At 34.4% G+C, this 16,859-nt stretch overlaps 1 protein-coding gene across 1 annotated transcript; it reads right to left on the minus strand.

Annotated features, from left to right (window-relative positions):
• Positions 1-234: 234 nt before the first annotated feature.
• Positions 235-3,153, minus strand: LOC114367903 (pentatricopeptide repeat-containing protein At2g18940, chloroplastic-like). Its single transcript, XM_028325157.1, has one exon. It carries the CDS (start codon positions 2,936-2,938, stop codon positions 446-448), a length of 2,493 nt encoding a protein of 830 aa, XP_028180958.1. The 5' UTR covers positions 2,939-3,153; the 3' UTR covers positions 235-445.
• Positions 3,154-16,859: the final 13,706 nt, after the last annotated feature.

Here is a 16,859-nt window from a genome sequence, read left to right on the forward strand (position 1 = left end):
TAAAACTCTTGAAAAACAATTTTCAAAACTTAATTAAAAATTAATTGCTCAATCACATGGAATTATATCAAAAACAGTTTTTGAAACCAATAAGTGAAAAGGGACTCACAGAGGCCCTTAAATCGTAGAGATTTTCTTGGGGGAAAAATCTCACAACAGCACGCATATAACAGATTCAGAAAACTTTCTTGCACCAAAATTTATAACTTTCAGCTATGTAATCAAGCAAGAAGAGATATTCACCAGTAGGTTAATTCAATATATTTCTAACTTTTTATGGATTGGAGGTGCAGTTATTAACTTACAGAACTATAGTACAAATGGACTTTCCAAAGGACTAGATTTGATCCATGCTAAAGAATTGCAACAAATGATGGAATTGCATTTAGCATAGGTATTATATATAAAAAAAAAATGGAGAAAAGAGGAAACAAAAGAGGATACATCACAAAGTAGATCCCACTTTCTCCCTAATACAAGAACCTAGTCTTTTCACAGATTTATCATCAAAAGAGATATCAATCTCCTTAATCTTAGTCACAAAGTCCATGGCTTCTTCATGCTTCCCTGCTTTACAATAACCATCAACTAGAATCTTGTAAGTTAGTTCACTTGGCCTGCAATTGTGCTCAATCATAAATCTAATGACTTCATTTGCTTCATCAAACAACTCCATCCCTGCATAGCCTGACAAGAAAGTATTGTATGTAACTATAGTTGGTTGAATCCCCTTAGTGGTCATTTCTGAGAGAACTCTAATAGCTTCCTGCATGAGCCCTTTTCTGCAGAATCCCTTGATAACAGTATTGTAAGACACAACATCTGGCTCCGGTACGGAGTTTTGAATTCCCTTGAGCACTTCTTCTGCTTTCCAACACTCATCCTCTCGGACATACAGATCCATCAAGCAATTGTAGGTGAAAAGATTTGGCTGCAATCCACATTCGTGAATGAAATGCAGCATTTCACGGGCCTTCGAAAACATCTTGTTTCGGGAAAACATCGAAAGCATGGAATTAATGACAACCAAATCCGGTTTGTATCCATACTTTTGAAGTTGATCAAATGCCCTTTCCATTCCCCTAAGGTGTCTGCACTTGTGGTTTGATAGGACAAGGGTTCTCAAAAGTATCCAGCTAGGAAAGACCTGACCATCATAAATTTCTTTCTCAACCTTCTCTATCCCCCTGACATTCCCAGCCTTGGAATAACAATGGAGCAACAGTGAGTACGAAGTTTCGTTGGGCTTAAAGCCCTTGGTCTGCATGTCCTGAATGACAGATTCTGCTGCTTTCCAATCACCTCGATGAGCCAGGGCATTTAGAAGAGCATTATAAGTTGTTACACATGGAGTAAAGCCTGATTTAACCATTTCCCCATACATTTTTGCAGAATCAACTTCAGATCCGCACCGAGCATATGAACTAATCAATGTATTGAATGTGTCTTTGTCAGGCTCAAATCCACAGTTTTTCATTTCCCTCAAGACCTTGTTAACATAATTGTGCTTACCCTCCTCACTACATACAGCAAGCATGGTGTTCCACGTAGCGCGATTAGGAGCACATCCATTCAATTTCATCTCACAGAGAACCTTAATAACATCTTCCGTTCTTGACTTCTTGCCTAGCATGGCAAGAACAGAGTTGTAAGTGTATACATTGGGAGCACAACCCAAGTCCTTCATCTTGCTGAACAACCTTAATGCGTCATCCTCCCTTCCTGCCTTACCATAGGCATCGATTACAGTGGTATAAGTAATTGCATTTGGCATAACCCCTTTGCTTGTCATTGTATCTATGACAGCCATCCCTTCGTCGAGAAACCCAGCCCTTACATAAGTTGCCGCGAGCTCATTGTAAGTAATAGAATCAGGAGGGCAATTATTATCCTCCATTTCTTTCAAGATGCTCAAGGCCTCGGTGTAAATTCCAGCCTTTCCAAAAACCTGCAGCATAGAATTATACATAACGGTTCCTGGTTTATAGCCATTCAATTTCAATTCAGCCAAAAACTTCCTTGCTTCATCCAGCATACCCTCTCTCCCACAAGCAGAAATCACAGTGCTGCAAGTAAACTCATCAAATTCAAGCCCTTTACTTCTCATCTCATCCAACAACTCCAAGATTCTACCCCAAGATCGACCCATCTTGCCGTAAACATCAAGCATAACATTGTAAGTGACCAAAGTTGGATCAAGACCAATCCCCTCCATCTTATCAAACAAGTCAATAGCCCGTTTATACTTCCCGGAGCGAGCATACGCATGGAGAATGGTTGTGTAAGCCCGGACATCAAGGGAGTATTTTTCGACAGGAATTAAATCAAACAACTTGGATGCAATTGAATGTTGTGACTCCCTCCCCAGTATCCTAACCATCAATTCAACTACCTGGTTGTCCAACCTCAAATTCTGATCACTCCCAAAATGCAACCAACCCCATTCAAACAGCAAGAGTGCCCTTTCCCAGTTCCCAGAAAGGTCCAAAGCCTTCAACAAGCTGGGAAAATCAGCCTCAAGCAACTCAAACTTAACAGAGTTGAAAAAGTCATTCAGTTCATGCAAAGGTGATCCAACAACTGAATTGAGCAGCAACTTACCCTTGTCAGATAAAAATCGAAACTTTGCATCATCAAACTGGTCCTCATCAATGATGGGGTCAGAACCTAAAGTGGGGTGCTTTGAATTAACTGACTTGTTAAAATTTTTTGTGTTGTCAAGAGAAGGAGGCACAATTGTGAGGGTGTGAGTGGTGATTGGAACTGAAGAGAGATGCTGAAGGTGTTGGAGAAGGGAATCTAACTGAAAAGAAGGAGGTGGTGATGGTGGTGGAGATTGTGGAGGTAAAAAAGTTGGCTTGAATTTCAAAGGTGGTTGTGTTGGTTTGTGTGAAGGAACAGGTAAGACTGGCCTATTGGGGAAAAGGGTACCCTCCATTGCCACAAGCAAGTGCAATGGCAACAGAAGAAGAAGAAGAAGAAGAGAGGTTTATGATGGGTTCAGGGTGTGAACATAAGGATGAGATTGAAAGCAATTGGATTGAGGAAGGGTTGGTTGGTTGGTTGAGTGAACCAAAAAGGGAAAGGGAATGGAATGTGTGGAGACAAAACAGATAGAGAGGATGACCCATTGACCAGCAGTGAAAGTAGTGAGTGACTCCTATTGAAAATATGTTATTACCTCGTCTCAAACACTAGTGTGACTGTGTGAAGAACACTATTCTTGGGGATCGATCAGAAATGTTTTAGATAGTTATATTGATAAAATAATCTGAAAAAAATTAAAATGAAAGAATTTTATTATTTCATTTCATTTGATTACGTGGATTAACTAACACAAATTTATATTATGTTTATCGTATCTTCAAATAAATAGTAGTTGCTGTAATGTTTTTGTGCTTAAAACAATTATCCTCTAAGATTATTTATTTATTTTGATAGTTTGCATTTTAACTTAAGATATTTTTATAACCTCACTCACCATTATGTCTAAATCCTCCTCGTTTTCATTGTGACATCTTCTATCCCAACATGCATATAAATGAAAGAAATATATAAAATATAGAATCTAATTAAATCAATTTTATTTTATAAAATTGTAAGTAAATTCACGTGGATCAAAGATTCACATTCTATCAAATGAAACTTCTAAGTGAAATGACATGTCACATCCAAAGTTCTCCATAGCATTGTGTCCCGCCCATGGGTAAAAGGTCCACACAATGTTTTTAAGTATTGTGTGAACCTTTTACCCACATCTTATCAAAGCATTGTGTCCCGCCCGAAGTCCTCAAGCACGAGGTTCCTTAGAGTAATTCACCTAGTCATATGCTCCCACGAACACAAGGTTCGAGATCACAAACAATACACAGGAAGTGAGTTATCACATTCATAAATAAGTAGAGATAAACAAAGACACATATATATAATATATATAATATAAGTATAATAAACTCAACTTAGCACAATTCACATCATTTTATTACTCATTGTGTAACATCACTTGTCCCAAGGATTTAATCACAAAATCTCATTCCACACCTTCACATTAATCACGTGTTCAAAACAATAAATCTCAAATATAGCACAACATCTCACACTCACACAATTCATTATCCACGATCACGTATCAAGTCACAATGATCATTACATAGACATTATGCAACAAATATCCTAAGACTTAATCTTATATGTAAAGTGATACCATGTCAGTGAAAAACAATACCAGGGAGCCCAGGAGTACATAACAAGAGACACCACACAAAAGGTATGACAGGTGACTCTCACTACATGAAATCATAAAGTGACCAGTCAGGGTCATTCTATTTTGTGAGAATGCTCGAACCATATGGGATCAACATAGGCTTAAAGGAGCACTCAAATCGAGTGTATTTACCCCCAATGCCTAGACTCTGAAAAATCTGTTAGGGTCTCACCTTCCTGATTCAGGTCCAACCTCTAAAACAACTTTTGCGCACAAACACTGCTCATGAATTCTACAATACCCACGACTTCACACTCGTTTTCAAACATGTTTAACACATTGCACTACAATTTCTAACTTGGAACCCTACACTTTCTTTTTAACACCTCACGCATAAACACTTTTATCAAGGCAAACATCAGTCTGGTTATTGTATAATTCACAACACAAGTAATATCACATCAAGTATTAACCAAACACTTATTCACACCAATATTCCATGTCCACAATTTATCATCTCACAACGTCACAATCCACCATCACATGTTCACGCGTATCTCACAAATGAACACATGCTCAACTTGTCACTTATACTCAATCTCAATCACAATTTCATAATCCTAAAATGTTATGTCATTATGCCTATGAATCATATACAAATCACACAGTGCTAATATTTACATGGCACAACACACACACACACACACACATACACACACACACACATATATGTCATACAATAGCAATCTTTCAACATTTAAGGCATATAATGATTCACTTATTCATTTAGTTAATAGCAACCACACATATATGTATAGTAAACAACTATATCCTTACATTTCTCCTAAGTTACTATGACCTTTGTAGAGTAATATTACAAGTACAGGGGATGTACTACTCCTATTAAGTTCATACTTATCTTGTTTGAAAGCTAAGACCATTATTTACAAATCTTATGTTGATTACAAAACCATTTTTATCATTAACTATGTTTAAACCTAAGGTAAACATTGGATCATTGCTTAATCTTGATAGTTCAACCTTTGCTCAATAGTTTGACTTTATAGGGGGCTATATAACTCCTAATTGAGTGAAACAAACGACACTTGTTAGCTAACATCTGGAGCTACAACTTTTATGAAGACAACAAAACCTAATTCAATAATTTTCTTAGTCATTTTTAGGCTACAAGTTAACTCACGTTGTTAGAAAAAGAGCACGGGCTTAAAACAACTTATTTTCATTAAGCACGGGTGTACTCTCATCAAGCACAGTCGTGCTTTGCTAAAAACCTCTATTTTGTGAAGCAAAAGAGGCATAATTTAGGCTTCAAAACACCCCTAAATTTAAAACAAATAGCACAAAACATGTTATCACATCATGGGGAAAAAAACCCTCAATCAATTTCAAGAAAACATGCAAGAATCAAGAATTTCCAAATTTCTAGGTTTTTAACATCCAAAGTCAAACACTCAATTAAATCATTCAATTCATATCAGGGCATCAATTGACCCATCAGACATGAACAATATGTAGCTATCATTGTACAGGCAAAATCAAAACGCATAAAACACCTCAAAATTAATCCCAATTTGATCCTCTAAGGATCCCTACACATGTTCATTTTAACCTCAATTATGATAAACTCATTTCTTACCTCTAAGGATGCTCGCGTGTGTAGTCTGATAGTGATAACAATATCTCTAGTAGTTACCTAAGATTCCTCAAGCTTTACCTCTAGTTACTCTTTTAGGGTTTCCAAGTGTTAGAGAAAACAATGGATTGGAGCTTCAATTTCACTGCCTTCATGAGAGGGTCATTTCTCTCACTATCAACGTTTTTTCATAAATCCCAACGGTGGTACTATGCAAAAGTTAGTTCCAAATGTGGTGTAAAAATTTAAAGATGATCCAACGGTTCATGATTATGGGATCATAGTTTTACTGGGACATGTTTGAGTGTATTCGAGAAAAAGAGAGAGTTTTGGAAAAGAAAAAGATAACGAATTTGGGAGAAACAGAGAACACAAAAATATATCGTAAATGTAAAAATTGACCTAATATGTCTCTATTTATAACTAGGATACTCTAAGTCTATTATTTACTCTATTTTCTTTATTTTATAAAAAGGAACTATATTTTATTGTTTCATTAAATAAATAATCAATTAAAACATCCATTTATTTCCTAAAACATCATTTTACTCTATTTGTTTTCTAATACTATGAAACTCTTATTTTAATTAACAAAAATAATTTTCTCATTTATTTAATTTCTAAAAACTCTATTACTTTTTAAATAAAATTATTTTACGAAAAATGAGATGTTACACTCATGCAAAAGAGCACACACCTTCTGAAGGTTGTAAATCAAGTATAGGATTTCTACTAACACAAACACCAATTATGGTATACTTTATTTCCTAAAACCTTCACAGACCCCTACATTAATATTCGCTAAGCCTCTTCAAGTTCTCCTTGAGTTTTCTTTCAAAAAGTCTATCTAGTCTTCACCCTAAGTATTCTTTCTAAAAGCTTATTTAGGTTTCACCTCTAGTATTCTCTAAGCCTCAACAAAATCTACCCAAGTATTGTTTCAAAAAGAAGCAAGTGACACACACACACACAATGATGCTTTTGATTTATACCCTTTATATCCCACTTTCTTTCCCAGCAAAGAACTCTATCTTCACTTCATTGTCCTGAAATAGAATTTGAAGATGATTGTTGCTCATTTTCTTGATTGGCTTGTTGATCTGTTGTGAGTTGTTTCTATCAATATAATTGGTTCCTCCTTCTTCCTTAGTTGGGACAATTTTCACACAATTTAAATTCAAAATTATGGTTGTAGGTACTTGTTGTTGTTAATGATTCATGACTTCTCCTTTCTCCAACATAGTCATGAGTTTTGCTACTTCAAAAAAGTGAGTCTTTTGCAGGTAAGTCATTTATCTTCTTTGAGTTGTTGCATATTTCTTTAGACTTTTTTCTTATTCTTGGTTGCCTTGCTTGTATAGGAGTTGTAGTTGACAAATAGCTTTTTCTTCCACAAGATGCTTCGTGTCTTTAGAAGAGATTGTCACTTCAGATGATAATGCCTCAATACATTATTGCATGGTGTCTTTATCATAGCTTTTGGTGTGTGCTTTTGAATTGTATATACATGTTTGTTTGCATTGTTCTTTTCTACAATGCATCTTTTGATGATCCTCAAGTTACATGTAGCTTTTGATATCTACTCCTTGACTCAAGTTACCTCCAAAATCATGTTTCTAGTCATATGCAACTTCTGATATCTGCAAGGGCATAAAATTCATGATAACCCTTTTGCTTTTGATTTCTTGCTTCTAAAGTTTGGACAATCTTCATATTTGAGATTCCTTCACTGTAGGTCAATGCTTCGCACCATTTTCATGCTTCTTGATTAAGTTCCATCTTCTAAAGGCAAATAATTAGTCACACAAGTTTAAAGGACTTAGAATTTGCTTCTTAAAAGTTTGTAGTAATTAAACATTTTTACTTATAAAGGGTTCTACTTCAACACTGGTTACTGGTTAAATTGTACAAATATATATATATATATATATATATATATATATATATATATGCATGTGGTATAACAGTTTATCCTTGTTATCTTTTGTTTCAGGTTCAACATTTGAACCTTCAAAAGATATTATCCATTTTTAAAAAAAAATATATATTTAACTAAATTACCTCAATTCCATCTTATAGGCCCATCTTATACAAGCCCATTTGCTAACCCTAAAATCCCTTTTACCTATGTATAAATGGATGAGTCACCACATACAACATATTATCTTTTTCAGAGATACACACTAATTTTGTTCTTTTTTTTTCTTGTAATATCTTCTTTCTTCCTTTGTATCCCTATTTTCTCTTTCCATTGCTACTTTACTATGACAATCTCTTTGGCTAACATTTTGATGGGAAAAAAGTTATTGTGGGCAAACAAGTATGTCCTGGTGAGAACCAGTATAATATAAGTTGAGTCATTTGTAGCACTTCGATCCAGAATGCATTCAATTCAATGGCCCAATCAATGATTTGCAATAATGTTCAATATTCTATCTAACATCTTAATTGGACTAGTCATAGCATCGATTTTTGGTCAAATCGACCAATTTGATTCAAGTTTAATAACACTAAATGAAATTGAGATGTGAAAATCCATGTTAGGGAAATACATAATAAATTTAATGTTATTCTACATTTCTTTAACTTATTTATTGCCTGGAACAAATTTTGTGTTTTCTACTAAAAATAGTTACAATTTGGTGATCTTGGCAAAATAAGCAAAGAAATTCTAATACTTCCATTTATATTTTTGTACTTGTCAATTTTTTTCTCTTGCAGTTTAAGTTCGAAGATGGTTGCATTCGATGCTGAATATTCATTGGTGTAAATGGTTACCAATTGTTTCCTTTTCTTCACAATTTTAAGCTCATTTAATTGCTTTTAGTTTCTTTTTCATTGATTCGGTCTTCAAAGTTGGTGGTTTCTATTATTGCTTATCATTTTGAAGATTTACTTTATATATCAATGGCATAAAAGGTGTATGATTTTTTTTAATCGAAATACAAAACTAATAGAAAACAAATATAGGCAATTTAGTTTTCAAGAGATTAGGATTAGGATTATTTTATAACAATATTCAATTTCTATTCCTATATTGGATTTACATTGATCACTTTATGCACTATAATTATGTTGCTAATGTTAGATGCATTTTATTGAGCATTAAGCATTTTGGGCATTACCTTAAAATAAAGATCTAAAAATTGATGTTCTTGATGTTCTCCTTTTCATTGGGGTTTCTTTGCTACTTCTATATACAAAGGGTTATGCTTGTTGTTCATTTTGGGTCTAGCTAGAAGTTGTTGAGACAACTCAATGATATGGTAAAATGACCACTTGATGCTATATTGACTGCTTTTATTCTCTTAAATGCTCTTTCACTCACACAAAAAAGCTTTCTTAACAAATTTAAAATAAAATTAAAGAAAATAGTCAATGCTATATCAAGTGATCATTTTACCTTATTATTAACTTGCCTCAACAACTTATAGATCCAAAATGAACAAGAAACATAGCTCTTTGTGTCAAAGTAGCAAATAAACCTCACTAAAAAGGACAACATCAAGAACATTAGTTTTCGGGTTTTATTTTTAGGTCATGTCCAAAATGCTTAATGCTCAAATACAAAATACATTTTTTTAAGGGAAGGGACCTAAATATAAAATAAATCTAGTAGAGGGTAAACAATAGGAAAGAATAGAAATGAAAGAAAGCTTTTTTATATGACCAGTGATTTTTTTAAAAGAATGAAAGTAGCTGATGCATTATCAAGTGGTAATTTTGTTTCATTTCTTTCATGTTTTTCTAGCAGGACCATTTTTTACATTTTAATTGGGAATTAACTTTGATTCTTTGGATATGTTTAATGCTTTTCAAGTAATGTTTGTCTTTTTTGTCTATCTTGCTATTTGGGTCTTGTGATCAGTAACTTTTTCTAATTGTCGCTAATCTTCATCATCTTCATTGTTAAGATTGTCATCGTTACAATCACTACCACTATCATATAAATTAGTATAAAAAAATATTTTGAGCCAATTTAAAATTTCCAGTTAATTCACATTTACAAGGATCATGGTTAAATAAAAGAAAAAAGTATTGTAAAATATTTTCTTTATAACGTACTTTTAACAAAAATTTATTAAAAATCATAAAAATATATAACATATAATTTATTTAGCAAAAAATGTGGCCTATGCAATTTTTTTATAATTTAATCAAGGCTTAGTTTTATTTTTGGTATCCTAATTATATTTAAATATTCAATTAGATCCCCCAATTATTAAAACATTCAATTTGATCCCCCAATTAATTAAAAGTCCGTAATTGTATCTTTTCTGTCAAATCCTCACTTACAGTGTTTGTTTTCTACGTATGTGTCAGGTGACATGGCTTGGGAGGTTATACATGTGACCGTTGGCAGCACAATCAACTTCATCTTTCCCCTTTTATACCCAAACACAAAATTAGGGTTTTCCTCATTCCCAATTCTTCTGCACCTTGTTCTTACTTGGAAATGTCGTTGTTTGAAGCTCGATGGTGTTAGCGATGGAGCTCCACTGCCGCTTGTTTGCAATTGCGAACAGTTGGCAGTGGTGCAAACACGTTCACGAGGACTCATTTTGTTTATGAATATGATTGATTTGTATTTGTGTTTTTCTTTGAGAAATAGCGTGGGAGTAAGAGTGGCTGCAACTTCTTTCAATGGTGTCCAAATGACATTGATGACAGAGACCTTGTTATTGGCAGACAGAGGAGGAAGATTAACAACAACCTTCTTGGACATGAGCTTGGACATCTATGTTTCAAGAGATGAAAGATTTGGTCACTTGAAATTGTCAAACTTTCTTGCTAATGCACTGAAATCCATAGCTCAAGTTGTCAAACCTAAGTTGGAATTACTATTCGGCAACACCCCTGAAGATTTTGATAGCTTTGAAGATGTATTTAAACTCTATGAAGATGGGATTAAGGTGCCTGAAAGTATACTAAAGAATATTAGGGATAAAATCCCTGTAGAGATGCTCAAAGAAATTCTCCAAGCTGATGGTGAAAGGTCCCTCAAGTTTCCAATACCTAAGTGATTTCGCATAGTTCTTTTACCACTCACATGGACACATATTGTTACCCTTACACAAAAGAACCTAAATTTTTCATGCATGACAGTGATAATGAGTTTTAATGTTTCCTGTGTAAGACTAACCATGATAATTAGCTAAATTGTTATTATATGTTAACGTGTCTCATTCTTTCTATGAAGCAAATCATAAGTGAACATGATAATCAATTTTTATTTTGTTAACTAATAGTGGATTCAATCTTCAAAAATAATTCAAGTTTATTATTTTTATTGATATGTTTTATAGTTAACTAAAAATAATTATTAATTAGATGTTCGAATCAATCTTGACTTTGAGCAATAAATAGGATAATAAATGTAGAGAATGAACCTTAAGCAACAAATAGTGATCCTTACCTTTAAGACATTAATGTTATTTATTCAAATCTTGTTGGACCTTGGGCCTTCATGAGCAGATTACCATCTAGGTAATTTGTCTCTTGAACTAGATTATGCAAGTGATTGTCTTTGATTAATCATTTTCCTTATAAAAAAACCAAATAGTCCGAATACCTACGTGTTAGTTATTTAAAGAGTAATTGGGAATTTCTTTGATCCCCTCCCTACTTACCTAAGTATTACAATCGAATTTGATCGTATTTTAAGGAAATCTATTTTGGTCTTATTTGCAGTTTATTTATTTATTTATTTCAATTGATCTTATGTATCTTAAGAATTTATTTCAATTGATCCCCTCCCTACTTACCAAATAGTCCGAATACCTACGTGTTAGTTATTTAAAGTGCACATATTCTTTTTACATTCCCCAAAAATTCGAAATCCGATCTTATTTCATCCAAAGCATCCAACAATAAATAAAAGATGTTTGCGAGTTAGAACAGCTAGCCTATAAATAGTTCAAGACCAAAATGAACTTCTACAGCTTCATTATAACCTTTCAACCTCGGACCTGGGTTTCTTTTTCTGAACAGTAAACTACTACTTCCGTACATAAATTCAACCCCAAATGTAGTAGTCTTCTAAAATATAAAAGTAAACGAAAGGTGAGACTGAGAAGAGGCAGACAGAAGTAATTAAGTGGGTACACACAATCACTACAATTTCATATTTGAAGTGCTTTGCTTTTTAGAGCCAACAATTCCAGATAGCTTTCATTTTTGTGCCATTCTTATTGGTTCTTTGGATCTTAGCTAACCTTATGTTTGCAATGCCAGCATTATGGAGATATCCTCATGTCCAAATGGGTTTTGGTTTGCTATGTATATTACCTTAGTAAAATGAATCATTAATTTTGTTTTGTTTTTTTTACTTTATCTTTATTTTTAATGTTGTAACTAACATGTATATTCAAGGCTAAAGTTGCACAAAAATGCTTTACTTCCGAGAACATACAAGAATTTATCCCGACAAAGAAACCAAAAGTTCAACCAAACACTTGCACAGACAGTTGAGTGAATCAATGATCCATGGCAAAAGCAAAAAAACATGAAAGAGTGAAGGGGTATACTACAAGTAAGCATATCTAGCATTTGCGTATTGTTCTCAACAATAAGAGCTACGTACCACAATGCGTGAGAAGTGTGTGCCCTTTCATGTCCCCACGGGATAATTGACTAATTTCCTGAGTTTACTTTTTTTATACAATTTTTTTTCTGCGTTTGTGTGTGTCATGGGAAAAGAATGATAGAAAGTGTGTTGGTTTCCCATGAATAAATTTACACGAGTTGACTAAAATTTAAGAGATTTGAGATTAGGGTCTGACCAAAAGACACCCTATTTATTCTTTCAAGTTCACGAGGGAATTTGAAGGGAGTTGCTACGTGCACCCAGCATTATTGTTGGGGCACCCAGCAAACAGTGAAGTGGCGAAACTGCCCTTCAGCAATTATTCTTCCGGAAGAAGGTTCTTCCGGAAAAGTTCCGGAAATAATTTTTCCGGAAAGTTTCCGGAAGAATCTTCTTCCGGAAGAATAATTTGTGTCTTCCGGAAGTACTCACAGACAACTTCCGGAAGAACGTCATCCGGAATGTTTTCGGAAGAAGCTTCTTCCGGAAGAATTCCATTGTCTTCCGGAAGAAGCTTCTTCCGGAAGTTAGTTTTTTTTTTAACAAATATTTTATTTTGTAATAATTTACTTTTAATTGCATAAACTAATTTATAAAATAATTAATACTATTATGCATAAATAATTAAATAATTAAATAATTAATATTATTATGCATAAATAATTAAATAATTAGTTAACGTAATTATGACTAATATTTATAATTTGTTTTTTACGCGCATGTCAAATATTAATTTAAACCATAAAAATTAATTAATTCCTAAACGTGATTATTGTTTTATAACAAAATGAAGAAAAAAGAATTTTTATTTTATAATAATAAGTAAAAATAAAATAATATTTAATGCGTATGTAATGACGATTTTGCCCTTGTGTAAATTTCTTTAAATTAACGTCTTCAGGCTGTGTTTTACTGCGCTTTCTTTGTTTCTTCTGCCGTTTGCTTTGTTTCTTCTTCCGTTTGCTTTGTTTGTTTCTTCCGTTTGCTGTTGTTTCGGTGGTGGTCCCTTCAGCAGTCTGTTGGTGGTCCCGTGAAGTGAAGTATTTGAAGATTTGGTGGTCCCGTGTTCCGTATTTGAAGTTTTATTAGTGGCTGTTGTTCCTATTTTATCGGAGGTACGCGTTTATTTCGTTTTCCAGTTAGTTTTTAGAGAAGAAAAACAGTAAAAAGTGTATCCGGAAGAAATTTTAGGCACAGAAGGAGGAAGGTCCGGAATGACCACTTCCGGAAGAAGGTCTTCCGGAAGTGGTGAAGGCCAATTCCGGAAGAAGTTCTTCCGGAAACTACTTCCGGAAGACCTTCTTCCGGAATTGGGCTTCGTAACTTCCGGAAGACCTTCTTCCGGAATGTTAAATTATTAGTAATTTTTTTTAATTTCTGTTTTATAATTTATATATATATATATATATATATATATATATATATATATATATATATATATATATATATATATATTTCTGTTAGTTAATAATGAATTATTGGTTTAATTAGGTATAATGATATATATCGTGGATTATAATTTTTTTGTTTTATAATGGTATATATATATATATTTTTGTTTTATAATTTTTTTTTATTTCTGTTTTATATATGTTGTGGATTATTGATTTAATTAGGTATAATGGTATAATATTAAATGATTTAGGTAACTTAAATGTATAATGGTACAAAAATGTTTTATTAGTTGTTTATTATAGTGATAAGTTTAGTTTAAGTAAATAATGTAGTTATAAATTTAGAATATAGTGATAATTTTAATATAGTCGTGTATGATGCATATGTCCTATTAATATGTTTGTTATTTAGGGTGTAGTAAATTTTTGGATGTGGTTATATGATAATTTGAATGTACTTGTGTATGATGCATATGTCCTTAAGATGGACGAAGATCAATGGAGGTATGACTTTGCGATGTCACAAGAAGTTCATATGGATTATGATTATGATAATCAAGAAGAATGTGGAGTGAATGAACCACATGTCGATTGTTCAAATGCTTTTAATACATCTCAGGTAATCATAGATAATTTGAGTCATTGGTTGAATTGATGGTTTGTATGAAAATTAATGTGTTAGGGTTGCGTTGTAGGTATTCGCTACTCGAGATGATGTTTTGCAATGGGCTCGAACAGTTGCCCATGAAAATGGATTTGTTGCAGTGATTATGAGATCTGACACAGAGACCGGTAGCAGAGGAAGAAGTTCATTTGTGTTAATTGAGTGTGAAAGGAGTGGTACGTACAAGTGTAGAAATAAAGAATTCGTTAGAAAAGACACCGGGAGTAGGAAATGTGGTTGTCCCTTCAGGCTTCGTGGGAAACCAGTGCGTGGAGGGGAAGGTTGGATGGTGAAGTTGATCTGTGGGATTCATAATCATGAATTGGCAAAGTCCTTAGTTGGACATCCATACGCCGGGCGATTGACTAAGGAAGAAAAGAAAATTATTGCTGATATGACAAAGTCGATGGTGAAACCAAAAAATATCTTGCTAACGTTGAAGGAACACAATGCCGACAGTTACACCACGATAAAGCAAATTTACAATGCAAGAAGTGCATATCGTTCTTCAATAAGAGGAGCTGATACCGAAATGCAGCATCTGATGAAGCTTCTCGAACGTGATCAATACATTCATTGGCATAGATTGAAGGATGAAGTTGTGGTGCGTGATCTGTTTTGGTGTCATCCAGATGCAGTAAAGTTATGCAATGCATGTCATCTGGTATTTTTTATAGACAGTACCTACAAAACAAACAGGTACAGACTCCCACTACTTGACTTTGTTGGAGTGACACCAACGGCGATGACATTCTCTGCTGGGTTTGCATATCTGGAGGCTGAGCGTGTTAATAATATTATATGGGCTTTGGAACGATTTCGAGGCCTATTTTTAAGACACGATCGCCTCCCTCTTGTTATTGTCACTGACAGAGACCTAGCACTGATGAATGCAGTGAAAACTGTGTTTCCCGAGTCTACTAATTTGTTGTGCAGGTTTCATATCGATAAGAATGTGAAGGCGAAGTGTAAATCTTTAATCGGGGAAAAAAATGCGTGGGACTATGTAATGGATAACTGGGGTACTTTGGTTGATTGTCCGTCCGAATACGAGTTCCATGAGTCATATCAGAAGTTTCAAGTTGCTTGTTCGCCTTGGCCGATGTTCGTTGACTATGTTAACGACACATGGATTATCCCCCACAAGGAAAAATTTATTACAGCATGGACGAATAAGGTCATGCACCTAGGCAACACAACAACAAACAGGTATTAACAACTGATTTTATTTGTTAGTAACGATTAATATTAAATGGTATTTAATTGTTGTATATTTTCATGTTTGTTGTGTATTTTAAATGTAAGGTTGAATCAGCTCATTGGGCTCTCAAAAGAGTACTACAAAATAGCGTTGGAGACCTATGTAGTGTTTGGGATGCCATGAACAACATGATCACGCTGCAACACGTCGAAATTAAAGCATCCTTTGAAACCAGTACGCATGTGGTTGGCCATGTATATAAAAAAACCTTATACAAGAGGCTTCTTGGGATGGTTTCGAGGGATGCTTTAAATCAGATTGCTTCTGAGATTGACCGTCTACGTTATCTCGGCAACAATCTCTCTTCTTGTGGTTGTGTGATGAGAAGCACGCACGGGCTTCCTTGTGCATGTGAGCTTTCTAGGTATACTGCTACCAGCATCCCATTGGAGTCAGTCCATCTTTTTTGGAGGAGACTTTGCTTTTCAGACCAAGGGTTATGTGAGACGGAAGTCACCATCAAGGAAGAAATAGAGGTCATATCTAAAAGGTTTGATGAACTTGATGTGACTGGCAAAGTAAATCTGAAGAGTAAACTTCGAGAAATCGCATACCCTGATCATAACTCTATGTGCCCTCCTCCATCAAAGGTGAACACTAAAGGTGCACCGAAGAAACCGATGAAAAGAAGTCAAACATCCACAAAGCGTGATCCGTCTTACTGGGAGTATGTTGATGCTTTTCATTCTGTTCAAAGCAGCAACTCTCCAGTGAAACGAAGTGCATCATGTTCTCAACCGCGTCAGCCAACAAGGATCATCCCGATGTTGGATCAATTTGCGTCATTCTTTCAAGGTTTTATTCGTGACGTTGTGGATGTGAAAGCGGACGGTAACTGTGGATATCGGTCCATTGGCGCTTTATTAGGTATGGGGGAAGATTCGTGGCCGTTAGTGCGTAATGAATTGCTTAAAGAACTTGGCAGGTGGTCGCATGAGTACATGAACCTCTTCGGTGGCACAGAGAGATTTGAACAATTAAAGTTGTCCCTACTTGTTGATGGATTTTCAAAGGTATGTTTTTAGGTTAATTTTTTTTAATAACAATGTTTAAATTACTTACATGTGTATGTTTGGTTCATTCAGGTTAGTGTGGA

The sequence above is a fragment of the Glycine soja genome, chromosome 9 (genome assembly GCF_004193775.1).
Source record: "Glycine soja cultivar W05 chromosome 9, ASM419377v2, whole genome shotgun sequence".
NCBI lineage: Eukaryota > Viridiplantae > Streptophyta > Magnoliopsida > Fabales > Fabaceae > Glycine > Glycine soja.

Excerpts from the sequence above, each read along its gene's own strand:
- LOC114367903 (XM_028325157.1), bottom strand. The coding sequence starts at position 2,938 with ATGGAGGGTACCCTTTTCCCCAATAGGCCAGTCTTACCTGTTCCTTCA.